At 43.7% G+C, this 27,610-nt stretch overlaps 1 protein-coding gene across 1 annotated transcript in view; it reads right to left on the bottom strand.

Moving 5' to 3' along the window:
- Positions 1-2,785: 2,785 nt before the first annotated feature.
- The window catches only part of EMP1 (epithelial membrane protein 1), a 62,433-nt gene continuing 37,608 nt past the window's right edge, over positions 2,786-27,610 (bottom strand). Inside the window, exons 3-5 of the mRNA XM_030207181.1 lie at positions 11,251-11,350; positions 10,433-10,573; positions 2,786-4,138 (exon numbers count right to left, since the gene is read on the bottom strand). Coding sequence (XP_030063041.1) covers positions 3,975-4,138; positions 10,433-10,573; positions 11,251-11,350 — 405 coding nt within the window. The 3' untranslated portion in view covers positions 2,786-3,974. The remainder of the gene's footprint in view (positions 4,139-10,432; positions 10,574-11,250; positions 11,351-27,610) is intronic.

Genomic DNA, 27,610 nt, shown 5'->3' with positions numbered 1-27,610 from the left:
TAAAGGGAGAGCATGTTTTTAATACCTAGGATTATAAATGCTTGTATCAAAATATTTACAGTTAGTGTATACAATAATATCTTATTCCATCAAAGAATAAGCCAAACTCTAGAACAACGGCACATGTGAAATACAGTTGACTTCTAAGGAGAATGTGTGAGCACGAGAGAATGCATGCATCTCATCCTCTTGTAGTCACATGTGTCTGTGGAGAGACAGATGGGCAACCCTTAAACATGGCAGCAGTTGCCATTGTACCAAATTGCACAGGGTGCTGCTCTCCACCATTGGACTATCATAGACTGGGAATAACTGCTTGGAACCCAAACCCTCACCATTGCGCTAACTAGCGATACAGTTTTGTTTAAAGTGTTATCACTGCCATGATTGCTGTACAGTCCAAGAAAAAAATTAGAACTGTCTCTTTCTGGCAGTACATTAAGGGGCAGAAATTCAGCCTGCAATGGTCACTGTGTTTTAAAATGCCAGCCACCACAGATTAAAAAAAAACCTACCTGGATACCGGTTGGTGCTGCATATCCAACAGACTTACTTTGCTATCCACTAAGCGGTGATATACAAACTGCTAACTGGAGATCTAATCAAAGTTTGGATAGCTTTTTTGCTATTCTAACTTTGTCTGGTTAGCTATGTGGTTAGCGGCTTAAATGTTGCCGCTAATGGGATAACCTCTTACTTCACCTAATCTCCACCCATGGACTACGCCTACACTATCCAGATAGTGTCAAGATGGTTAGAGGGAATATTCAGAGGCACTGTGCACTTAGGGGATCTTTTACTAAGCAGTAATAAGACCAAAGCAGGTTTACTGCTCGCTAATTCGGAACGACCACCGGGCTACCACAGCAGCCCAGTGGTGTTTACCCAGCAGTAATCGGGCAGTGCCGCACACTCCGTCATGTTAGCACGGGAGCCCTTTCCGCCACCTCAATAGGTTGCAGTAAGTGCTCCTCCCCCAACCTAAATGGCCACGTGGCAAGTAGTTCACTTACCACATGGCCATTTCTTAGGGAAAAAAAGACAACCTTTTACCCACTGCGGTAAAAGGGGACCTCAGCGTGTGTCAAAAACACACGCTGACACAAGCGCAGGCCCCCTTTTACCGCAGCTTAGTAAAAAGGGCCCTTAGTGCCCCTGAATATCCTGCTCTCCAGCACTCATCCAGTTAGCAACACCCGCTAACTAGATAAGTGCTTTTGAATAGCGACCGATAAGTGTAAGAGAAGTTCTGAAAAGAGTAAATGGAAACTGCTTGAATGTGAGAGGCTCCCTCGCTCTGACAATATTGAACAAAAGGTGCTGATAGAACTCAAATGTTCACATCTGTTTTCCTGCACAGCTGTTTCAAAATGAATTTTCACAAAAGCAATAGCGTCTTGTGGGGGAATGTCTGTTGCCAGTAATTACTTCCTGGGTGGGGCAGTTACTTGCATCAGACAATAGATGTAGGACTTCCTAAGGGCTTTTGTTTTCACTCACATGTCTTTGAGATAAAAGTTTAGTACAGTAGGCTGCCAATACTCAGACTTCCCATGGTAAAACCAGTACAGCACAATCCATACCGCTGGGACAGTGCAGAAAACTAGTTCACCAGTGCTCAAAGGAAATGGTATTCAAATTGTATGTGCACTGTAAAAGCAAAAGCGGGGGGGGGGGGGGGGGGGGGGGGGGATGTACAAAAGAGTTTTGTGGTAAGTGCAGCTCTTGTGTGCATGTGCCAGGCAAACCCAAAAGTGAAGCACACATTGGTTCCACTTTTTTGTGCCTTTAAATATAAGCTTTACAATTTGTTTTACTTGGAAGGCATATATTTATGTGCAGAAAATGGGGTCAATGTGTGCTTTCTCTTTTGGGTTTGCTCTGACTCTCACACATTCGTCTCTCACTACCAGCCTTTAGGGGCTTTCGCGGGTTTCCTTCTGCTTCCAAATTAAATAAAAACTGGCAGATTTTAAAGAAAAAAAATAATGGGAAATCCTCTCTTCAAACACCCCTACGCCTGCTCCAAGCTGGCATTAGGTTTTCAGCGGTAAAGACGGTTTTGTTTTGGGCGCTGTTCTCTGAGCATTAGGAGGGAATAGAAAATGACCTCATTAACAAACATTTGACTACATTTGCATGCTATTTGTGGTAATCTTTGGCATACACAATAGTCTCCTACGCTAGAACCCTCTGGGCATTCTGTGCTCACTAATGCCGGCCATAATCGCCTCTAGCACCAGCGTTAGGTTTTGAGCATCGACCCATCCATAATTCAGGATATACCCTACCTAGAAACCATTATTGCTGTGATATCTTACATTCAAAATGTAACTTTATTTATTTTTATTCTTAATATGCTATAATCACAAAATTAGAAAACTAAAAGAGTCAGTTGCCTTTACACTGATTTAATACCTGTGTATTGAAGAACATTTTTTTGCTAGAGAGTAAGGGATGGGGTGATGAGGAAAAGGAAGATGCTTTGAAACCCACAGGTCTATACAAGTTCTTTATGCAAACCAGTTATGAGGCAAGAAAACCAAGGATTCTTCCTGTACAGAGACACGCTGGTCCTGGTTGCATGTGGATTCTGTGTCTGATAGAGAAGGTTTCTGGAAAACCTTCCATATGGCCACCGTCCCATTTAAGGTCATAGAACAGCATTAATAGAATAAAGATGATGGCTTCTCCTTCAAAAATACATTTAAAACTATAGTCTTAATATTATGGTATTTCAACTTTCAGTACTTTTTTCAGGTTAGGAATGTTATACATTTTTTAAACTTTGAGCCTCTTTTACCAAACCACACTAGCAATTCTCACGCAGCAATGCCGGCAAAGTCCAAAGTGAATGGGCTTCGTTGGCATTGCCGCACCGGGAATCGCTTGGGCATTTTGGAAAAAGAGGCCCTTTATTATTTAAAAGGTCTGCATGTGTGTTGGGGTGGAAAAACTATATACCTAGGTTTTCCTGTACTTTCCCACATACATTCTGACTAAAAACACTGTTCATTCGATGTGCATTGATTTCTGCATGTTTACTAGCTAATTGTTTTAGTTCTGCTGTATTTTAAAGTTTTTTTTTCTCCAATACATAAATGCAGCACTGGAACTGTGAATCAAACAGCCTAGACATCTGACAATGCAACCGCTTTTATACTTCACTTTCAGTTCTTATCAGTTGGTACCTGCTTTACAATTTATTTATTCTTTATAATTTTGTACTGTTTCCGCCATGCTTTTATTAATTTTTTACACCTCAAGTCAAAATCCTCTTTTGGGATACAGTATGATGCCAAGGCATACGACAGATTCCTCAGAGCTTTCCTGCTACTGAACTGAACCCTAAATTATTATTATTATAATTATTATTTTTAACTACAAAGTAATTTTGGAAGAAACGTCATCATGATTCTGCCTTTTGAAATTGAAATAAATATGCAGTAGAGGAACTCCATGACAACCATGAAAAGAAGGGCAAGTACTCTAGCCACAAAATGAAGCTATACCCAAAACTGCCATAGCTGAACTCTGGTAATTGATACGTTCACATCAGACTATATTGTTTATGTGTCTGTTTTCCTCACCGATTAACTCATTTCAGGCACAAATTTTAAAAAAAAAAATTCAATATATGACTCTATAAGTGGAGCAGAGTGTCTATAGCAAAATATTACATGCCATGGTAAATACAAAAACAGGTTGTACCACATAGCCCACAGTTCTGTGAAAGGGGTAGACTTTGCTGATACTCGCGGTTTTGATCAGAGCTTTCTTTAATGTGTGACTTGTGGAGAGCCACTTCTAATAGGTCAGCTGTAGCTTTGGCACAAGCGTCCTCTTCCTCCCAGTATAGTAGAGCCACTGTTGTCTCTCCTTAGTGTTTTTAGGCTTGTGCTTGATGAGATTGTGGGATTATGCCAATCTGTTCTCCATCAGAGACCCCTCCCCCCACCCAATTCCTGTGATCCTTATTTCTTTCGCAGTACGAAGTATAGGATCCCCGTAAGAAAGCTGAAGCAAAAACAGATCCAGGCCAGGATAAAGCAGTAGGCATGATATGTCTCTACATTTTGTATCGGTCTGTGTGAAAATCGTTGCGTGTAGATTGAAACTGCGATCAGCACACATATCCCTGTAGGGGCAAAAGTGACAGTACATGCTTTAGGAAACATCACAGTGAAACTCTTGCTTTCTGCTCAATAAAAAATGTGAAATATTTCTATGATTACAGTACAACACCTCCCTACTCTGTCTCCTACATTCCTTAGTTTGAAGGTTTATATATATTTTTTTGAAAATATCTTTATTGGTGCATAGAGACAAAAACAATAGAACATTTATAGAACATATCAAGCCCCTCCAAATCAACATATCAAATCACATTTTACAACTACGTGCCAATGAAAATCTTTGCCTCCACAACTTTTCTATTTCCTCCTCCCTACCCCAAAAACCTCTAAATAAACCAAAACCACCCTGAAAACAAACCCCCTGCCTCTTGAAACCACCCCTTTCTTACTGTCTGTCCATCATGGGATCATCAACTTAGTCCATTGAGCCAACTAGTGGAAGCAAAGAGAGCGCCCTACCTCATAAATCACGATACTGGCGCTGCCCAAGGAAGTTGAAAACTTGAGAGAAGTGAGTACCCAACTGGCCATTTCCCTCATAACTCTCTGCCAAAGGGCCAAAGAAGGGGGAGAAGGATCCACCCAGGCTTCAGGACACATTTCTTTACCAACAAAGTTTCCAACAGAATGAATTTGCATTGGGCATCACCCAACCCCTGCTCACAAAGTGAGGCTGCACACCCCATTAGCACAACTGAGTAGTGCCATTCTATTGCACACTGCAAGATGTCTTCAATGGCACCCAGCGCACCTGTCCAGAGTGCTCGCAAAGACAGGCACTCCATAAAAGAGTGTAAAAAAAGTACCCATACTAATCTTGCACCTGTTACATGTATCATCTTGCCATAAGCCCATTACCCTCCCCTTCTCCTTGGTGATGTGCACTCTATGTCAAATCCTATACTGAATATCCTGCAAAGCGGCATTTGGGGTCACCCGATGGAGACCTTCAAATACCTCAGTCAACCTCCCTTTAGAAATGTGCTCAACTGTATCCCCACTCCATACTTCCGCTAACTTAAACAAATAAGGGGCTTCTTGTTATCCCTAATCAGTTGGTACCACTGTGATAGCCTATTAAGGCTAGGGGGCAATTGCAAAAAACCGAAGGCTTACATTCTAAACAAGAAAAGGATAGGGAGGAAATGCTGACAAATATCATCAGTGAGGGATGAGGGGGGGAGGGGTAGAACTATAATATTAGATGGGACAGAGGGTGAGGGGAAATACAATAGGGGTATGATGCATGCAAGGTTTCACATCTGGCTAATGCAAAGAAGATCAGTTATAGGTATCTGAGAATAGGAACGTTTGATAGTATTTGACACCGCCATAATGAAGTAGAAAATGGCCTTGTGTCACCATATTAAAGGATCCTTTTATCAAGCTGTGGGAAAAAGGGCCCTGCAGTAGAGGCGGGGACCATTTTTCCGGCACACCAGGGCCCTTTTTCCCACAGCAGGTAAAATGGCCATGCAGTAAGATTACTCTTACTGCGAGGCCATGCAGCGGAGCACTTACTACCACCCACTGAAGTGGCAGTAAGGGCTCCCGCGGTAATGCGCTGCCCAATTATCGCTGGGTTAGCGCCATGGTAAAACTTTTTCATTGAGCCAGAAATGGCACACACTTGAGGCAGAACTACCGCTAGAGGCCGCGTTGGGCCTGCAGTAGCTCTGGGTTGCCTCAGTCTGCTGTGAACCCCAGTGGCCCTTTAGTATCTCAGAATATCACTATCTCTGCTGATATTTGCTGTGGAGAGAAACTTTCCTCTCCTAGTCAATAAATTTCCTGTTAAAAATATAGAAAATTGTTACTAGAACTGAAAGACTATTAAGCGGAACAGTATCACAGCTTTGTAATTTTTTTATTTTTATTTTTTTAAGATATTGCACTTGAAGATTTGGAGAACAGATGGTTGCTTCTGACGTATGACCTAGTAACTAAAGCCCAGAAAGTTCAATCTGTGTGTGGAGGCTTTGGCCATCAGTGACAGTTTGTTTCTTCATCATTAGATTGAAATCTTAGAAAATGTTTCTAGGGCTAGGAACCTTTGCTTTTTGAACTTTCCAGTGCCTAGGTTACATTCTGCTCAAATTGTGTTGGTTAGTTATTTCAAGGAGGTTCTGTGTATTGCTAATGCTGAGACCATTGCCTTACTTCATTTCTTGTGCCATCTGTCCAGTAAATGAGCAAGATGGTGGATTTGATAACATTGTTACTCCAGATAGTTTGGATCTCACTGAAATTTCAGACCTCTGAGCATAATTTTCTTGAGAGGGCCACCCTTTTAGCTACTGTTATGACCAAAAAAGATAAATTACATATTTTGAAAAAAAGATTTTTTTATTCTGTGGGCAGAAGATTCAGGTGTTCCTGGACATAGCTTGATCAACTTAGCTGCATAAAAAGGGAAACAGAGTCAGATACATGCTATGAGAGTCAAGTTCTTTTTCAAGGCTCCCATGTAAGTGTCTTATGTTTTTGTGGGCCCAAACAGTTCAAAAATGTTTTATTAGATAAAAATTCTGATTAGCAGATGACGAGGTAGAAGTAAAATGGGTAATGTGAACATGCTGATTAGCGCAGGAACCCCATTCTCCACCCCCTGACACCAATATTTTTTAGTGCGCAGGTAGCACGTACCAATTAGGAACTTACCACAGGACACCTGAGCGCATCCTACGGTAAGATCTTTTAAGTTGCGGTAAGCACGCACTAGCACTTACTGCAGTTTAGTAAGAATGCCCCCCAAAATCCTTACTGCATCTGGAGTAAGGGTAATGTGAGAGAATCAAAAGAAAAATCGCCACACTAAAGGATAACAACACTAAGAGGATAGCTGGGGATTCTCCAGGTAGTGCCACTGCTGAAAATGCTCTCTAATAATATCAATTGATAACTTGCAGGTAAGCCAGTGTGTACTCTGGTCTCCAGCGCCGCCGCATTGCCTCGCCTGCTCTGTCTGTGTATCTGGATTTTCAAAAGGCGTTTGACAAGGTACCTCATCAAAGGCTACAGAGGAAATTGGAGGGTCATGGGATAGGAGGAAATGTCCTATTGTGGATTAAAAACTGGTTGAAGGATAGGAAACAGAGAGTGGGGTTAAATGGGCAGTATTCACAATGGAGAAGGGTAGTTAGTGGGGTTCCTCAGGGGTCTGTGCTAGGACCACTGCTTTTTAATATATTTATAAATGATTTAGAGATGGGAGTAACTAGCGAGGTAATTAAATTTGCTGATGACACAAAGTTATTCAAAGTCGTTAACTCGCAACAGGATTGTGAAAAATTACAGAAGGACCTTACGAGACTGGGAGACTGGGCGGCTAAATGGCAGATGATGTTTAATGTGAACAAGTACAAGGTGATGCAGGTGGGAAAAAAGAACCCGAATTATAGCTACGTCATGCAAGGTTCCATGTTAGGAGTTACGGACCAAGAAAGGGATCTGGGTGTCGTTGTTGATAATACACTGAAACCTTCTGCTCAGTGTGCTGCTGCGGCTAGGAAAGCGAATAGAATGTTGGGTATTATTAGGAAAGGTTTGGAGAACAGGTGTGAGGATGTTATAATGCCGTTGTATCGCTCCATGGTGCGACCGCACCTTGAGTATTGTGTTCAATTCTGGTCGCCACATCTCAAGAAGGATATAGTAGAACTGGAAAAGGTGAAGCGAAGGGCGACAAAAATGATAGCGGAGATAGGACAACTTCCCTATGAAGAAAGACTAAGGAGGCTAGGGCTTTTCAGCTTGGAGAACAGACGGCTGAGGGGAGACATGATAGAGGTATATAAAATAATGAGTGGAGTGGAACAGGTGGATGTGAAACGTCTGTTCACGCTTTCCAAAAATACTAGGACTAGGGGGCATGCAATGAAACTACAGTGTAGTAAATTTAAAACAAATAGGAGAAAAAATTTCTTCACCCGACACATAATTAAACTCTGGAATTTGTTGCCGGAGAACGTAGTGAAGGCGGTTAGCTTGGCAGAGTTTAAAAAGGAGTTGGACGGTTTCCTAAAGGACAAGTCCATAGACCACTAGTAAATGGACTTGGGAAAAATCCACAATTCCAGGAATAACATGTATAGAATGTTTGTACGTTTGGGAAGCTTGCCAGGTGCCCTTGACCTGGATTGGCTGCTGTCGGGAACAAAATGCTGGGCTCGATGGACTGTTGGTCTTTTCCCAGTGTGGCATTACTTATGTACTTATGTCTTCCTCTCACGTCCTGTACGCTCCTTTTAGTGAAATTGAGAGATTCACTAAAAGGAGCATGACGGACATGAGGGGAAGACAGAGCAGAGCAGGCAATGCGGCAGCGCCAGAGACCGGAGCTAGACAATGCTTCAGCTGGTGGGGGTTGGGGACCCCCGCCAGCAAAACCAGGGGCCCATCTCTACAGATCTCTAAAGAGTTTTCATGAGCCAGAAGAGTTAAAGGAGCTCAATAAACTCGTGGGGTGGGGGGGGGGGGGTGAGTTTCTATCTACAGATTTCTGCAATGTCCCATAAACTACTAGAGTGAAAAGGGAGTCCATTTCATCCAGAATGAAGAAGAAAGAAGAAATAAACTGCAGACTAAGAGCAGCAAATAGGTCTGTACAATTCAAAAGAGAGGCATGGAATTAGCAGAGTCTTAGGATCCATACTGCGGTATATCTGAACTACTGATCTTTATTTCCATTTTTATTGTTTTTATTTGTTTTTGTTTTGTTTTTTTGCTTTGTTTTGTTTTGTCTTGTTTTTGCCTATCGTGCTGAACCTGTTCATTAAGGGGCCCTTTTACTAAGCCGCAGTAAGTACTAACGTGTGTTTACCGCAGAAAATAAGTGCTTCCCACAGGGTACGCTGAGGCATCTCAAGGTAATTTTCAAATCAGTGCATGCTTCCCACACACTAAAAAAATAAACCTTCCTTATGAGCATTGGGAGCAGGTTGGGGCAGAGAGTAGGCGAAGTCTACACTGATCGGTTAGCACTACATTACTGCACGCTAAACGATTAGTACGTGATTAGTGCATGAACTGTTACCACCTACAAAATAGGTGTAGTTAAGGGCACACACACTGATGGGAAAATTAGCATGTAGCCATTAAAGCTAGAAAATGGCCATTTTACTCATGCGGTAAAAATGGACTTAGTGCACGGGAATGACCATTTTACTGCATCTTAGTAAAAGGGCCCCCAAATATTATTTTATTTTCTGGACAGCCATTTTGAATGGTCAGTATCTTTTCTGAGTGGCAGATTACATTGTAAATTGTGAGTGACCAGGGAACCCATTCATTCACTGAAAGGCAGGCTTTGAAGAAGGTTCTTTGTTGTTGTTGTTGTTGTTGTTGTTGTTGTTGTTGTTGTTGTTTTGTTTGGAGAACCATATCGGTTTCCTTTTTCTCTTGCATTTATTTAATCTCCTCACATAAAGGTCAGTAGCTATATTTACAGCTCCTTTCAGCTTTGAGCACTGCCTTTCCACTTTTCGTATGTCCTCCCAGTCCATCAGCTCTTTCTTCAGGTACTCCCCCATTTTACTAAAGTCAGCATATTTGAAATCCAGGACTTTGAGTTTTGAGTGGATGCCCTCCACTTTAGCTGTTACTGCCCAGGTGGGCACCCACTCAGACATTAGACACACTTTCCCCATTTGTGAGCACCAGATCCAGATCGTGGGTTCCCTCACCATTTATCTGAGCAGAGCACTTTGAAAAGTATCCATGATCTTTCTGATTCCGCAGATGGAACTTTCCAATCCGCATCCAGCAGGTCGAAATCTCCCAGCAACAGCACCTCCACTTTCCCAGTTTTTGGATATCTATAGCCAGATCTTTATCTAGTTCCTCTGAGTCAGAGGGCTGTAGACAACACCCATTTGGACAGAGGTTCCATTTTCTCTTTTCAAGGTGATCCATATCCCTTCTTCCTTTCCCCAAGCCTCCTGCATTTCAGTCATTGTGATATTGTTTCTCACATGCAGAGCTACTCCTCCACCTTTTCAACCATCTCTATCCTTCCTAAATAGATTGTAGCCTGGTATGTTTGCATCCCATTCATGGAAATCACTGAACCATATCTCCATGATGGCAACAATGTCTAAGCCTGCCTCTAACATCAGGGCTTGCAGATCATGAACTTTGTTGCTTAGACTGCAAGCATTTGTGGTCATTGTTTTCCACCTACATTTCAGTGGCAGTCTCATCTTCTGTTTAGTTTTTTTGTATGTCTCAATGTCTACTGTGTTGGTAAGAAGTGATTTGCTAACGTTGTTTACATTGCTTTCTTTACTATTACTTACAGCAGACAAACATCATGGCTCCAGTGACATAGAAGCGACACCCCTTCTCCAGAGTGAAAAGCTGACCAGTGAACGCTGCCAGGGCAATGACAGAGAAGATGATTGCAAGGATCATGAAGGCCTGAACTGCCTTCAGTGCACCTAGAGACAGCAAAAAGAAAGAGACGGTGATTCAGAAAAATCACTGCAAAATGAGAGAACTAGAAACAAGGAGAATTTGAGTACTAATCATTACGCAATGGGAATAAAGATGAACAGCAGGCACAGCAATAACCGTAGTGTTATGCACTGGGGTCTACGGAGATTGAGAAAGACTCCAAAAGTGAGATGGAATATTCACACCACAAATGAAGCGTGAAAGCCAGAGTCTTTGCCCTTGCAAATTATTTGGGAAGGGTTCCTTTTTTAAATGCCTTATATTCTGGCCCCCTACAAAGTAAAACATAGTATTAAAAGTATCCCTAAAATCAGAGCGAATTTTGTTTTCAAGGCTTGGATGGAGCAAGATCATTCGGAAACAAATCTGTCCTTCCGCTCTGTGTCTAATAAATTTGCTGTACTACACTGCATACCCAAACATGACATGAAGACAGGCCATTAAAGAAACCCATCCTTCTGTAATCAACCAACAGACCCCTACAAGAAACAGCTATATGGAACAACCCACAGCTTTTCACATAAATCTGTAACTTCTCAGTATACATATACCAGCCCATCAAGTGTAAAAGAAAAGCTCTAGCAAACATGATAACCCAAATTATGCTGCAGCTACCATAGATAATTGAGACAACCAATAGCTGAATGCAGAAATTCCTTACTTTCATTGCCTTCAATGTTAGGTATAGCATAACATTCCCCATTAGGACCACACTGTTTCCATATTCCTTCAGAATAATCACTTTGGGTTTTGATCCAGACCTGAAATAAAAATAAAAGTTCTTATGAGTAAATTGACAACCTGAATCTGACAAAAAAACCTGCATGAATCATCCCACTGTGAAGGAAAATGAAATAAGAGATAGAATACTGTCTTTAACGTCTTAAAAGAGATAGACAGACAGAGAGAAAGTATGTGCCTTATACTCTTGGGGGAATTCTGTGTGCAAAAAAAACCTGAAAAATCTGCATTTTTTATACATTATGTATAGAATTCCCTCATCATAAAGGCCTAGACCTCCTCCCTACCCCCCCCCCCCATACCCCCCACACCCACCACCTCATTACTCCCCATCCTAGCTAGAAATCCACCCTAGGCTTGATTTCTCTCTTCTCCCTCCCCCATAGGTTCAATTCCCCCCGCCCCATTTTCTCTGCCCTGCCTCAAGAGTGGAAAGCATTCTTTCTCCGTCTCCACCAGTTTTATTTCAATCCCTCTCTCAGATCTGCCTCAGCACACAAAGTACACAACCCCTCAAACACTCAGTCAGCACAGACCCCATAGTGATTGCTCTCTCTCTCTCTCTCTCTCTCTCTCTCTCTCTCTCTCTTTCTCTCTCTCTCTCCCCCTTCCCCCCGATAGCTCTCTCTCTCTCTCAAATTCCCTTCTCCACCCTCCCACCAACAAACACATACAGTATGCACATCCATAGTACTCTTTCAAACCCTGCCTGGAACACAGCTCTCACAGCCACTAAGGCACTCACTCCACTATAGCTCTTACTCATCTCAAACCTACCCCCATAGCTTGTTCTCCTGAATCCTGCTGTGGTACTGCCCCAGCTTTCTCTTCCCCTCTGCATGTACTCTTAGCCTTTCTCCTCCCAAGACACACTCCCCTCCTGGCCCCACACATACCTAACTCTGGCCCCTCCCCATCCAAAAAAAGCATATACCCTCTCCTCTCCTCCTTAACAGCCTCCCTGGCATATGCCTTGCTTGCTCTTCTCCCACCAGGCTCAGCCCCCCCCCCCCCCCAGAGGCATACATCCAGCCCCTGCTCTTGCCCCCTCCAGGCTCAGCTTAAACCCTTATCCCAGGCACATACCCATTTTGTTCTACCCCCCTCCCAGCACATAAGTACATAAGTAATGCTATACTGGGAAAAGACCAAAGGTCAATCAAGCCCAGCATCCTGTCCCCGACAGCAGCTAATCCAGGTCAAGGGCACCTGACAAGCTACCCAAACTTACAAACATTTTATACATGCTATTCCTGTAATTGTGAAGTTTTCCCAAGTCTATTTACTAGTGGTCTATGGACTTGTCCTTTAGGAAACCATCCAACTCCTTTTTAAACTCACTACGTTCTCCGGCAACGAATTCCAGAGTTTAATTACATGTCGGGTGAAGAAATTTTTTCTCCTATTTGTTTTAAATTTACTACACTGTAGTTTCATCGCATGCCCCCTAGTCCTAGTATTTTTGGAAAGCGTGAACAGACGCTTCACATCCACCTGTTCCACTCCACTCATTATTTTATATACCTCTATCATGTCCCCCCTCAGCCGTCTCTTCTCCAAGCTGAAAAGCCCTAGCCTCCTTAGTCTTTCTTCATAGGGAAGTTGTCCCATCCCCGCTATCATTTTTGTCGCCCTTCGCTGCACCTTTTCCAGTTCTACTATATCCTTCTTGAGATGCGGCGACCAGAATTGAACACAATACTCAAGGTGCAACTAAGCGGTACAGCAAGTTTAAATAAATGATGATCAGTTAGCATGTGGCAATGTGGATGTGCTAATTCACACTATCATATCCACTCTCCACCCCAGACACACGCCCTCCGAGAAAAATTTAATTCTTTTATGCATGGTTTGCATGCATGCACACCAAACTTACACAAGACACCTCAGTATGTCCCGCGGTAAGACTTTTTAAGCTAAGGTAAGTGTGCACTAGTGCTGACCACAACTTTGTAAAAGGGACCCTAAGTGTTATCATTAATTAAAACCCATGATTTGGTTGTTGTGTGATGCAGAACAATTTGTGAACATTTTCAAACTCACATGTTATTTTCACACAGAGTCCCACATTACGACACTCTATGAAATTCACATACTGAAATGTTTCTGTGTTTTAAACTGTGGCACTCATTTCTATGCTCATCAACATCCTAAGGCACACTTCTGTCTTCTTGAGTATGTCCAGGGCCGGTCTTAGGCAGAGGTGACCAAGGCGGCCGCATAGGGCCCCGCGCTTAGGGGGGCCCCGCGCAGAGTGCCTCAACTCTGCCTCACTCCGACCGACCCCGGCTCGGACGACTGCATCATGATCCCGCTCGGCCGCCGCCGCTCCGCTCCCGCCACATTGTGGCATGGTGCCCACCCCCCGCTGAACCCGCCGTCAGCAGCCTCTCGCCTCCCCGGACCCCGACAGTTGCACCGATGGCCCCGACAGACAGTTGCAGCGCCAGTGCAATGGCCCTGGCTCCCGACAGAGAGTTGCAGCGACGGCTCACCCCAGCGTTTCACTTCCCGCTCAATGTCCCGCCTTCTGATGAGGTATTTCCTGTTTGGCGGGCGGGAGTCATTGAGCGGGAAAGCTGCCTGGAGCCTGGTCGGAGGTGAGCCGGTGTGAGAGTGAGTGTGACTTAAAAATAAATAAAGACAGTCAAGTGGAGCTCGAGCTGGAGCAAGTTTGTGCCACTGCCATTCAAAGGCAAGCCAGGTATGATGATAGCTTTTCTTATAAGGAAAAAGGAAGTTTCAAACCCCTTTTGTGCCATTTTAAAGGTAAATGGAAAGGCTCACCCTTTAAGGGGAGCCGATTACAACCGGGCTGAAGGCTCAGGAAGAACCTGGGGTGGGAGGGGGGAGAGGGAGGGAGGAGTGGGAGTGGATAGGAAGGATAAGAGATTGAAGGGTGATGGGTAAAGGGGCGGGTAGGGAGGAGGGGTGAAGAAGGGCTGTGAAGGGAGACACAGCGCCATTTGGATTTCAGCAAGCAGAGGGAGCAGTGTTGGTGGTTCATATATTGGCAGCATATGTTCAATAGGGATTTCTTTTAGTTATTGGGCAGTGGTTGGTAATGGATTTTCAGGAATGTTAATAATGGATGTTCAGGAACGTTAAGGGGTATATTTTCAGGATTGGTTACAGTTAGGGATGCTGGCGGTGGGAAATAGTAGGATGCGATTTTCGGTTTCAGGGATAATTTTGTTTAGGTTATTTATACTTTATGCTAATTCATGTGATTTGGTCATTATTAGGTTTCGATATATGTGACGGCATACTGATTCAAGATGTTATAGGCTGGGGGTAGAGAGCAGGTGTTAAAGCAGGGGTACAAACTTTATTTACATTTTGTCATATTAGTTCTGTGTTGCAGATATGCCATCTCAGCGTAAATCCAGATCTGCAGCGCCAAAAAAGGCCACAGTTCCAGTGCCCACGAAGGCGGTGGCTAAGAGAGGCACGGCTGTGTCTGGAAGGAGTAAGCAGGCTGCGGGAAGCTCCGGAACGGTTACCGTTAGTGATGCTGGCGGTTAGAAATAGTAGGATGCGATTTTCGGCTTCAGGGATAATTTTAGTTTAGGTTATTTTATGTCTGTATTTCTTACATTTGTATCCCACTGGGTATTGATGGGTGTACTTTATACTAATTCATGTGATTTGGTCATTATTAGGTTTCGAGATATGGGACGGCATAGTGATTAGCAATCTTATAGGTAGGTGGTAGAGAGCAGGTGTTAACTTTATTTACATTTTGTCATATTAGTTCTGTGTTGCAGATATGCCATCTCAGCGTAAATCCAGATCTGCAGCGCCAAAAAAGGCCACAGTTCCAGTGCCCACGAAGGCTGTGGCTAAGAGAGGCACGGCTGTGTCTGGAAGGAGCAAGCAGGCTGCGGGAAGCTCCGGGAGGGAAAAAGAAGGTTTGGATGCATTGATGATGGAGCTCCGGAAGCAAATAGAACAGTACGGAATGTCATCTGTTACACAGAGATTACAAACTATGGGTGATCCGGTGCGCCCATCTGACTCATTGGCCGATGACTTTGCGGAGGCAGGGCATGTGGGGGGGCCAGGGGTAGGATTAGGGGTTCCGGCAGGGGGGGCAGGTGAGACGGGAGTACTGCTGGGTCTTCGTCAAGAGACGACAAAAAGTGTCATAGATCCAAAAAGTGATGTGCTATGTGGGGTGTATACGTTGTCTTCTTGTGTTTCCAAGAATCTGAAAGAAAAGATTTGGAACCGAGAATTCATGGATATCTTTTCCCTTTTGTTACGAGAGGCGGAGGATGAGACTGCTTCTTTGAAAGATAAGATGACTCTCTTCTTGACTCTCTTCTTGGAAAGGGAAAAGAAACCCAAGATATTCCGGTCTATTTGCCAACTGGACATCGGCATTTCATATATTTATGACAGTGGTTATTGAAAAGGAGCCGGACATGAGTCCTTATTTAATAAGGTACATGGATTCCATCATTCGGGCACACAAGAGATATGGGGGATGGGCTTGGCTAAACTATGATATTAAGTTTCGGAAAAGCATGGCCGATAATCCTGATATCTCTTGGAAGCATCGAGTGGTGGATCTATGGCTGGATGAGATGTCCGTACAGAGACCTTTCACACAGGATAGGGGGTTAATTACATGGAAGGTACGGGGTGGCGGGGCAGCTAGCCCTTTCAGTCTGGGCCGGCATCTCAAAGGCAATTTGGGGCGCTGGCAGGAAAGCGAATTTGTAGACAATTCAACAATGGACATTGCGCATGGCACCCCTGTAAATTCAGGCATGTCTGTCCAGTGTGTGGGGGGGGACATTCAGCAGGGCGATGTCGGCAGCAAAGGGACAGGAAGCAGCAGCCAGGGTACTCGACTATGCCGTCGGGATACACTGGTCAGTAGTTGGGGTCAGCTGGCGCCTTCGCCAATTAAGTTAGAGCGTATGCAGGTATGGCTGGCACGTTACTATGGTAGGATAAGTGCGGAGGCCATCACATCCGGTTTTACTTTGGGTTATGTTATTCCTTATCAGGGCCCTTTATTGCATTCTACACATTACCCCAGAAATGCTGTCTCAATACATGCTCATCATCAGATTGCAGCAGAGAAAATTCAGAAGGAGTTGCTTAAGGGTAGAATAGCAGGGCCGTTTCGTGAGCCACCTTTTGAAGCCATGATAGTTTCGACAATTGGGATTGTTCCAAAAAAGGAGCCCGGGAAGTTTCGATTCATACATAATCTTTCTTATCCCGTGGGGCAGTCGGTTAATGATTTTATCGATCCTATAACTTGTTCGGTGCACTATGCTTCTGTGGATAAGGCGATAGAAGTAATCAGGGGTCATGGGAGTCAGGCTTCTTTAGCTAAGGCTGACGTGGAGTCGGCTTTTCGCTGGTTACCGGTGCATCCAGATTCTTTTCCGCTGCTGGGGTTCCGTTTCATTGAGCACTTTTACTTTGATAAATGTGTCCCGAGCCTTTTTTGAGCAATTTAGTTCCTTTGTACATTGGGTGGTTGAGCAGGTCACTTCAGTAGGGGCGGTAGTCCATTATTTGGATGATTTCTTGTTCGTAAGGATGCGGGAGACTGCGCGGTTTTGTTGAGCACTTTCAAGCGAGTGGCGACTCATTTTGGGATACCGTTGGCTGAGGATAAGACTGTTGGGCCTGTGAATGTGATAACGTTCCTAGGTATAGAGTTGGATGTGCCGGCCCAGTGTTCTCGTCTGCCAGCGGAAAAAATTAGACGCTTGCTGGAGGCAGTGCGGGCGATGCAACAAGTTAAAAAAGCTACTCTTAAACAATTTCAGGAGCTCTTAGGTTTGTTATGTTTTGCTACCAGGGTAATGCCAATGGGTCGCATTTTCGCCAGAAAGCTGGCTTTAGCGACAAGGGGGGTACTGAAAGCTCACTATCATATTCGAGTGACACAAAGTATTAGGCAGGATCTAGAGGTCTGGGGTGTATTCTTAGAGCAGTTTAATGGTAGAACTTTTTGGCACGACCTTCCGCAGCCCGCAGATGCATTGGAACTGTTTACAGATGCGGCAGGGGGTGAAGGTTTTGGTATATATTTTCAAGGAGCATGGTGTGCTGAAAAGTGGCCGGAGGCATGGATTCAGGCAGGGATTGTACGGGATATAACCTTTTTGGAGTTATTCCCTTTTTGGAGTTATTCCCCATATTGGTGGCTTTACATATTTGGGGGTTGGGTTTGGCAAATAAAGCTATTGTCTTTAATTCAGATAATATGGCAGTAGTAGAGAGTTTGGACAGATTATCTGCCAATACTGTGCCAGTTATTAATAAGAGCGATAGTGTTGCAGTGTCTGCGTTGGAATATATCCTTAAAGGCGAAGCATATTCCTGGGAAGCAGAATATTATAGCGGATGCTCTTTCTCGCTTTAAATTTGCGGATTTCAGATCCAAGGCTCCCATGGCAGACAACAGGCCGACAACAGTGCCAGACATCGTTTGGACTTATGGCCCCGTGAAGTGTGGGAGTTAGCTCTTCAGGCATTGTCGCCGGCAACAAGGAAGAAGTATATCTCAGCTTTTCTGTTTTACATGCAGCACATGATGGAGTCTGGTAATGGAGGGTTGTTCACCACGGATGCATTAGTGGGCTTTATATCAGCGGCTCGAAGGGAGGGTGCATTAGTGGGCTTTATATCAGCGGCTCGAAGGGAGGGTCGCAGTAGGGCACAGGTGGCCATTACAATTGCTAGTAAGGCTTTTGTAGTGTCAAGGATGATGAAAGGGTGGCACAGGGTAGTGGGTTCCTCAGTGGATAAGCGTCAGCCTATTTTACATGGTGATCTGGGTGCCTTGTTTGCAGTTATGGAGGTACGGCTATTCCGCTGTGCTTTCGCATTGGCCTTTCATGGGGCCCTTAGGGTGAGTGAGTTGGTGGCCCAGTCTAAGTCTGCGGGGGCTGACAAGGGTTTGTTAATGCGGGATGTGACTATTACACAGACGGGGATTGATTTACTCATACGGAGCTCAAAAACTGACCAGTTGGCTAGAGGTACACACATGTGGATTAGACCACACTCACCGGAAACTTCATGTCCTTTATATAATCTGCAGCAGTACCTGCAGATTAGACCAATGGGGGGTGTCTGGCTGCTGCTTCATACTAATGCGTCCCCATTGACTCGATTTCAATTCATCAAAGTATTGCAGTTGTGTGTTACTCGGGCGGGCTTGGAATCTGCGACATTTAGTTCGCACTCATTCAGGATTGGGGCGGCGACTTCGGCTGCTCTGCATGGGGTTCCATGTGAACAAATTAAACGGTTAGGCCGGTGGGGATCGAATGCGTACAAAAGATACATTCGGCCTCCACGTTAGTACCCCTGTTAGGGTTAGCCTTGTTAGGGTGGGTGGTTCTTTACTTGGGTTGGCTTTCCTGTTGTTGCCATAGTTGATAATATGTTAATTGCATGTGACTTGCCATATTTGATAATATGTTATTTGCATGTGACTTGCAGGTGACGTGGTGGAACAGTACCAGATATGGATCTGTGGTCACTCTTATGTGCATTGGGCACATAAGAGGGCAGCTGTACGGCCTGATGGGGTGAATTACGGCCCGATGGGGTGAATTTGGGCTTTCCAAGGGGGAAGGTCGCTGTACGATGGTTGGGTAAGAGAGGGATGCTGTGGGCTCAATTGTTGCCAACCATCATTGTGCATGAGTTCCTTAAAGAATCTTGTGCGGGTTTATATAGATCGGATGGGGTCCACCTGTCTGATGTGGGCCTGGATATATTCAACTTTGATTTACATAATTTTATTGAAGCCATTACGCTGGTGGTAGGTCGCAGCCAGGGTTTGGGGGGAGCCCGCGGCGAACGAGGAGTCGTTGCCGTGGGCTGTGGCATAAGCTATGGAACTTAGGTAACATTAGCGACGAGTACACAGCACCTCAGCGGATAATATGGCAAAGTGAGTTACTATGTATATGTTAATGACCTGTTGAAAGTTACAATACTGAGCGAAATGTTATGCCTGCATGCGGGCAGGATTACAGAACAAGATGGACACGGCTAGTCTCCTGGCTTGGACGGCCAGGGGGCCAATAGCTTTGGTGAAAGTGGTAAATGCATCCTTGTACGGGATGCATTTGATTGCACAGCGTGCTATAGCAGACAGCACTGAGGAGGAACAGGGTGCTTGGACGGCACAGCCTGTAGTAATATAAGCAAGAAGGGCTGTGTACTCGGAGGGAGATGTTTATCAATGATGTTTATCAATGATGTTTATCAATGATGTTTACCAATGATTGTTTATGTGAAGGTTTACGGTAAATAAAATTTTGGGACCTGGCTGCGGCCTAAATAAATCCACATTCGTTAAAGAAATTGGCTTCTGGTGTGGTGTTTGGATTAGAAGGGGGTGACTGAGTGAATGCCGAATGCCCGTGTTGATGGAAAGGCTCACCCTTTAAGGGGAGCCGATTACAACCGGGCTGAAGGCTCAGGAAGAACCTGGGGTGGGAGGGGGGAGAGGGAGGGAGGAGTGGGAGTGGATAGGAAGGATAAGAGATTGAAGGGTGATGGGTAAAGGGGCGGGTAGGGAGGAGGGGTGAAGAAGGGCTGTGAAGGGAGACACAGCGCCATTTGGATTTCAGCAAGCAGAGGGAGCAGTGTTGACCCGCCCTCCCGCCCATGAGGTACGGGGGAAGGGTCGTTGTCGCAGCAAGGCATAAGCTATGGAACTTAGGTAACATTAGCGACGAGTACACAGCACCTCAGCGGATAATATGGCAAAGTGAGTTACTATGTATATGTTAATGACCTGTTGAAAGTTACAATACTGAGCGAAATGTTATGCCTGCATGCGGGCAGGATTACAGAACAAGATGGACACGGCTAGTCTCCTGGCTTGGACGGCCAGGGGGCCAATAGCTTTGGTGAAAGTGGTAAATGCATCCTTGTACGGGATGCATTTGATTGCACAGCGTGCTATAGCAGACAGCACTGAGGAGGAACAGGGTGCTTGGACGGCACAGCCTGTAGTAATATAAGCAAGAAGGGCTGTGTACTCGGAGGGAGATGTTTATCAATGATGTTTATCAATGATGTTTATCAATGATGTTTACCAATGATTGTTTATGTGAAGGTTTACGGTAAATAAAATTTTGGGACCTGGCTGCGGCCTAAATAAATCCACATTCGTTAAAGAAATTGGCTTCTGGTGTGGTGTTTGGATTAGAAGGGGGTGACTGAGTGAATGCCGAATGCCCGTGTTGATACTATTGCAGTAGTCTATTATTCTCCCATCAGTGATTAAGTCAAAATTCAGTGTTTTATGAAGGGCAGTGACAGGAAAAGATCAAGAGATTAGCTAAAGTGGTGTGTGTGTGTATGTGAGGGGTGGGGACAGGGGCAAGTGGAGAGGGCTAGTAGTGTCAGACTTTACTGTTAATTTGCCCAAAGTTATTGAAAACCTAAAGAATCCCAAGTGGGCAGACTAAAAATTGTCCGTCTAAAGGTACTTATCTTGCTAAGCTGGCCAGATCATGTGTATTTAGGAGAATTTGAGTTTCCAAAGCAAATAGCATTGTAGCCTCAAGAAAGAGGGGCATTTCTCTAAGCATGCTCAGCTTAGGAGAGGAAAAGAGCACATATAAAATCCATTTCCAAGGAACCTTTTTAAATTAAAAAAAATAGGGGAATTTGAAAGTACTAGATCTTTTCTTAGTATTTTTCCTTTTTTCTCCTTTGTTATGAGAATTGGAACTACTAATTGTAGTGGACTTGAACTGAATTTCTGGGGAGGGGGGGTTCATGATAGCATTGGGATTATTATTTCAATCAGTTTTTTTGTACAAGTTGTACAAGTTTAGCTTCATTTGTCTTTATTTGAAATTGCATAAATAAAAAATTTTCTAAAAATGGAATAATCTTATCAATGGGGTGGAGCTAGGGTGGGGCGGAGCTATGGTAGGGGAAGGGCTAGGAGGGGGCCCCACCAAATTGGTCTGCACAGGGCCCCACACTTGCTAAGACCGGCCCTGAGTATGTCATTCCTCTTCTTGACCTCAGGTGCATCTCCTTATCTCATGCTGTACATTCAATAAATCACTAATTGAATGAAACCCAGTAGCAGAATTCTTCACCATGACTAGTCTGGGACATAGCTCCCAGGCTTAACAGATTTGTGTGGCCCCCAGTTCATATTTCCTCTACAATAATCATGCATGTCTAAATTCAACTTTCTGGTCAGATAGAAAGAAAGGAGGCAGAGAAATCCTTGCAGGGAGAGGACAAGTTCCAGTGTCCTTGGAGTAGAAACTCAAAGTTGCTGGGGTAAGGGAAAGACCCTTCTGTGGTAGGGGAGAGAGAAACTGGAGTAGTGATAAAGAAAGTGGTGGCTCAGAAAGGCAAAAGGGGCAACCAGACATATACAGCAACAGGGAAAGGTGGGAGCTTGAGGAGTAATAAGAAGCCTCGCAGAAAAGAGGACCTGTTAAATGTTGAACAATATAATTCAGAAAAAGATATGTGAACCCTCCTCTCCCACAAAGGGTCATGGATTTGATATACCACAAACCAAAGCAGTTTATGTATATTATATGCAGCTACTTTCTCTGTTGCTGGTGGCCTCATAATCTAAGTTCTGTACCTGGGTCAATGGGGTGTTAAGTGACTTGCTCAATGGCACAGGAAGCCTGCAGTAGGAATTCAACCCTATTCCCCAAGCTCTCCACCTACTGTGTTAGCTATTAGGTGATTCCCCCCCCCCCCCCCCCCCCCCCACTCCATTGTGTATGTGTGGCCAGTTTTGAGCACAGTGAAAGCAATTTCTCCCTGACTTCCACTATGATGATAGATTTAAGTCCTTGGATACACATTTTTCCCTTGAGCTATTATTGGATTTGTTCTCCGTATTCAGTGCAGTGAGTTACTAGTTATTGTTGTGAGGGCGACAACCTGGAAATGGATGTTATCATTTTTGGAGAGTAGACTTCAAACGGTGGAGATGGTTACTTGGATATCACGCCCCTGGAAGTTGATGAGTGGGGTACTGAAGGATGGGGTTCTTAGTATAACAAAGACAGGATATTGCCATATCATGTATTCTGCATTCCAAGCCTTTTCTCTATTTGCATAATTACTTGTACCCCTTAAAATAAAACACCCATTTAAAACACCACAATTTAATTACATTAAATCTTCTTACAATAACAAGCTTTGCCTTTAATTAATTTCTGAAATCTGTGATACTTTCAATTTTCCTCAACTCCTCAACTTCCATTCTGCCGGGCCAGCTACTGGAAAGGTACAAGCACATGTTCTGACTAAGTGGTTTTGTCTGATTGATGGAATATATAACTGGAAAGAGCCCTCTGATCTGAATGGCTGCACTAGCCTACAGATTCTTGATACGATATTTATACACTGTGGAGCAACACCATTCAGTGACTGGTGAATCAAAGTTAATGTTTTGAATTTCATCCTCCAGGCTACTGGAAGCCAGAGCAATGCGGCCAAGTGAGAAGGAAAATGTTCATAACAAGATACCCCCCAACAACAGATGTGCTGCCATGTTCTGAACTATCTGTATTGCTTGGAAATTCATTTTTGGTAACCCTAGATATAACAGGTTACAGTAATATAATCTTGAAATAATTAGAGCCTGCAATATAGTTCTAAAATTATCTTATGGGCAAGTAAACCCACAGTCTTCACAACAAACAGAATGTATGGAGAGCATGCAGCATCCTTTATTTGTGGCTTGGGGTGGGGGGCTACTGCAGTCTGATGTGTACCCAACTGAACAACCTAGGGGCAGCCTGACACTTTAGACCCACTTAGCACCATCAGCTCAGTCTTACCTACATTAATGGCCAGTTGATTTTCATTCATCCGTTCCTGAACAGCTGTTAAATACTATTTTCATGAAAAATCATTCAGATTGGACATAATCGGCATGGAAAACTGTTTATCGGCATAAATTCTATAATATACAATTAGCTTATAACCTACAGATCAACACCAAGTACAAATTAAAAAAGCACAGCACAGAACCTCGGGGAACCCTACTGTTTAGCAGATAATTTGATGACAATTCACCATGAATGAAATCCTGCTGATATCTCTCTGAAAGAAATTATGAAAACTAGTCCAGGACCCTCCTGTCATCCTCATTACATCAAGACTGATGAACAAAATCATATGATGCAGGGTTATCAAATGTAGCAGAAATATCAATAAAGAACAGAATTCTGGCCATGATCAAAACTCTGACAAATAATGTCAGTAACACAGTAAATGATGACAGAAAAAGTCCTGCATGATCCATCCAGTCTCCTCAAGAAGGTGGTTAAAGTCATGCTCGCCACTTTGTGCAGGCCCCACCCATGCTTAAATGCTGGTTGTCAAGTCTCCACCATGTCACCCATATAGGCAGCCAAACATGGTTTAGTCTTGGTTACATCCACATTTCATCCCCAAGTATTACTGACAGTGTTCAACTTACAGTCAAGATGTCTTCCCCTCCCTGCTAACCTGCACAGCACTAAGATCCGAAACGTCTCATCAGCTCTATTTACCTGCCGCTAAATCATGTAATTACGTAGAGCCAAAACTGTGGTCCTTCTCTAATGCTTCCCCGTCCTTATGGAATGCTTTACCCAGATACCTGAGATTATGTGAAGACATAAAACAAATCAAGCGGCTGCTAAAAACGCATCTGTTTGTGAAAATATTTTTGGCTACTTGAAGACTTATCTGATTGACTCTTGTTTGCCTTTTCTGTGGTTTTTCTTTTTCTATTTTCTTTCTTGGTTAAGACCATTTTGTTACTCATGCTTTAACATTATATGCTTAGCGATTGTTACTTGTTTGAAACTATGTATGTGACTATTATTACCTGCCTTGGATAAAGGCAGGATACAATTGTAGTAAATAATTAAATAATACTTGCAGCATGTGACGATAAAGTGATCTACAACACTGGAGTTGCCAAAGCTTCACCTATCTTTTGCCATTTGCGGGATACAGACTGTAGAGGTCCGTCCAGCATTGGCCTCGGTTCCCCCAATGCTGGAGTTGCTGAATCTTCTTTCAGTCTTTTGCCATTTGCAGGACACAGACCATAGAAGTCTGTCTGCCATCAGCCTCAGTTTCCACTACTCTTGCCCAAGATAACACCTTAACAGCCATATTCCCCCGGATTCTATATATTGCGCCTACATTTTCGTGTGGAAATCTAAGTGTATTCCATAACAGTGCGCATAACCTAATTGGTTAACAAACCAATCAGCACTGTTAATTGGATGTTAATGAGCAATTATTAGCACTAATTGACATTAATTAGAACTTACGCACAGAACTCGCTAAGTGCATTCTATAACGTGGTGCATGTAAATTCTAATGCTCATTGTGAAAAAGGGGGCATGGCCATGGGCATGGAATAGGTGTGTCACGGGCATTCCAAAAATTTACTCACAGGGTTATAGAATATACCTGTTCTGCATCTAACTTAGGTGCTGGTACACCAAGTTGAGCTGATGGGCAATAAGTGTATTCTATAAACCACATGGAAATGTAGGCCTATTCTATAAAGTTTAGGCGCACTTTATAGAATAGGCCTACATGACAGGCACCCTCCCGAAAAAATGTTTAAAAATTCAATAGTGCCTGATTAGCACGTGCTGACAGGCAAATTACCGCAAAATGGTTTAATGTGTTTTGCGGTAAGCCTTTTTTCCCATGTTAAGCGCCGGTTAGTGCTTAATGCAGATTAGTAAAAGGCCTCTTAATGAAGAAAGCACAGCTATTGAAAGTTAGTTGCAAATATATTGTTAGTAGGGCTGTTCACCGATTAAAATTTTTATTTGATCGCATAAAGTGTCCCCCTTACATTTTCACCTGTATAGTGCAAAATATAGACTGCAGATGTAAATTCTCAAAACTGACATACTGTATTTTAGTTACTAAACTGAAAATAAAATAATTTCTCTTACCTTTATTTTATTTTTCTAATCATCTTATTCCCTGTCTCTGGTTCTGTTCCTCTGCCTGTGCTCTGAACTCTACTTTCAGGGCCTCCTCTCTCCTCACTATTTCTTTTCTCTCCTCCTCTCTTCTTCACTTCTTCCCCTATAATATCTTTCACATTCAACTTTCTGCCATTTTTCTTCCTCCTTATATCTGTCTTGTTTCTATCCCTTCCCTTCCCCTTCATCCATGGGCACCATCTCCTCTCTCCTTCGGTCTCAACTCCCCTCGCCTCTGTGGGCACCATCTCCTCCAGTCTCTCCTCCCACCCTGTGGGTACCATCTCTTCTCGTTCCCTTCCTCTCTATAGGCAGCCTCTCATCTTATTCCTTCCCTTCCTCTCCTCTCCATTGACACAATCTCATTTCTCCTCCCCAGGGGAGCTCCTGCAGCTTTTTCTCTTTAACTGGCCCACATTTTCTCCTAACCCCCCCCCCCCCCACCCCCCCACCCCCACACACACACACTGACAGCCTTTTCTTTTCTTTTCTTTCCTACCACCCCGTGACTCTCTCAGACTCTTCCTCCCTTCTGCATATATTTTTCTCTCTTACTGCTGTCCCCCTCCCTCCCCGATGCTCCTGTTCTGTTCTGTCCGCTGCACACCTGCCCGCCACACACTGCAGCCTTTTCTCTGCTGTCACCGAGCTCTCTGGCATCTCATTCCACCCCCCACACATTGCTTCACTCCTCTCTGTAACCGGAGCCCTCCTGCAGCAGGAAACGGGAAGTTTCATCAAAGAAGTCGGGACGCTAGAGAGGGAGGGCTCCATTTACAGAGAGGAGTGGGGCGCCATGTACTTAATGCTGCCATGTGTACAAGGCAAGTTCAGTCGAGTGGGATGAGATGCCAGAGAGCAGGGTGGCAGGAGAGAAAATGCTGCCAGTGTACGGTGGTGAGTATGAGAGGAAAAGCAGCAGGAGCACCGGGGCGGAAGGCGGGCAGCTGTAGGAGAAAGCAGCATGATGCAGTTAATCACATTAAAATTATTAGCGTGTTAAAAACTTTAACACGTTAATCATGTTAAAAATCATTAAATGAACAGCCCTAACTGTTAGTCAATAGAAAGGTATCACCTACAACTTCTTATTTTTTTTTTTTTACTTTTATTTCTATGTATCCAACTGTTAGATAAAGGGACAAGGGAATACCTAAATGTAACTTGCCATGAACTACCACTGAAAAGAAGTAAGATACCTAAAATAAATCCATAAAAATATAATTCTTGTTTTAGTGTATGAATGTTCTTGTCTGTCACTCCCTCGGCAGAATATGAAATGAAATGAAATAACTGTATTGTTAAGTGAAAGGTAACAGAGAGGAGTCCAAAATGTAAAACAGGAAAAACCTCTACGAAGAACAAGCACAACAGGCAAAAGTAGAGGCTGACAAAAGACGAATAACCAACGAAGATATAAGTCCAGCAGTCTTTATTAAAAAAATTAATTGAATGAATTCTTTGCTTCGGTCTTTACCGAGGAAGATTTGGGTGGGATACCGGTGTTGGAAATGGTATTTCAAGCGGACAAGTAGGAGAAACTTACTGAATTCACGGTAAAACTGGAGGACGTAATGGGGCAGTTCAGCAAACTGAAGAGTAGCAAATCTCCTGGACCGGATGGTATACATCCTAGAGTACTGATAGAACTGAAAAATGAGCTTGCAGAGCTACGGTTAGTGATATGCAATTTATCCTTAAAATCAGGCGTGGTACTGGAAGATTGGAGGGTGGCTAATGTAACGCTGACTTTTAAAAAAGGTTCCAGGGGAGATCCGGGAAATTATAGACCGGTGAGTCTGACGTCTGTGCCGGAGAAAATGGTAGAGGCTATTATTAAAAACAAAATTACAGAGCACATCCAAGGACATAGATTACTGAGACCAAGTCAGCACGGCTTTAGTGTGGGGAAATCTTGCCTGACCTTGCACGCAAATTAAAGCGGTTTACAATTTAAAAATTAAAAACAAGAAGAAACAGAAAGGAATGCCATTCGAAGATAGGAAAGAATTAACTAGCTTACCATACAAACACTATCCCAATCATACAAGGAACACACTCAAAAGCGTAGTCAGAGACATAGCTATCTTACAATTCAATCACAACCCAATCATACAAGAAAGATAATGAAAGACATCCATACTGAGAGATTAAAAACTCATACCAGAGTCAGATAAACTCACAGTTCACACAACTAAATCCATCCCTGACCTCCCGCTCCAGAGCCAACCCTGGCCTAAACATAAAAAGCCTGCTGAAACAGGTGGATCTTTAATTGTGCAT

This window comes from Microcaecilia unicolor, chromosome 1 (genome assembly GCF_901765095.1).
Source record: "Microcaecilia unicolor chromosome 1, aMicUni1.1, whole genome shotgun sequence".
Classification (NCBI taxonomy): Eukaryota; Metazoa; Chordata; class Amphibia; order Gymnophiona; family Siphonopidae; genus Microcaecilia; species Microcaecilia unicolor.
The sequence above is the reverse complement of the archived record's forward strand: the minus strand, read 5'-3'. Positions and strand labels throughout refer to the sequence as shown.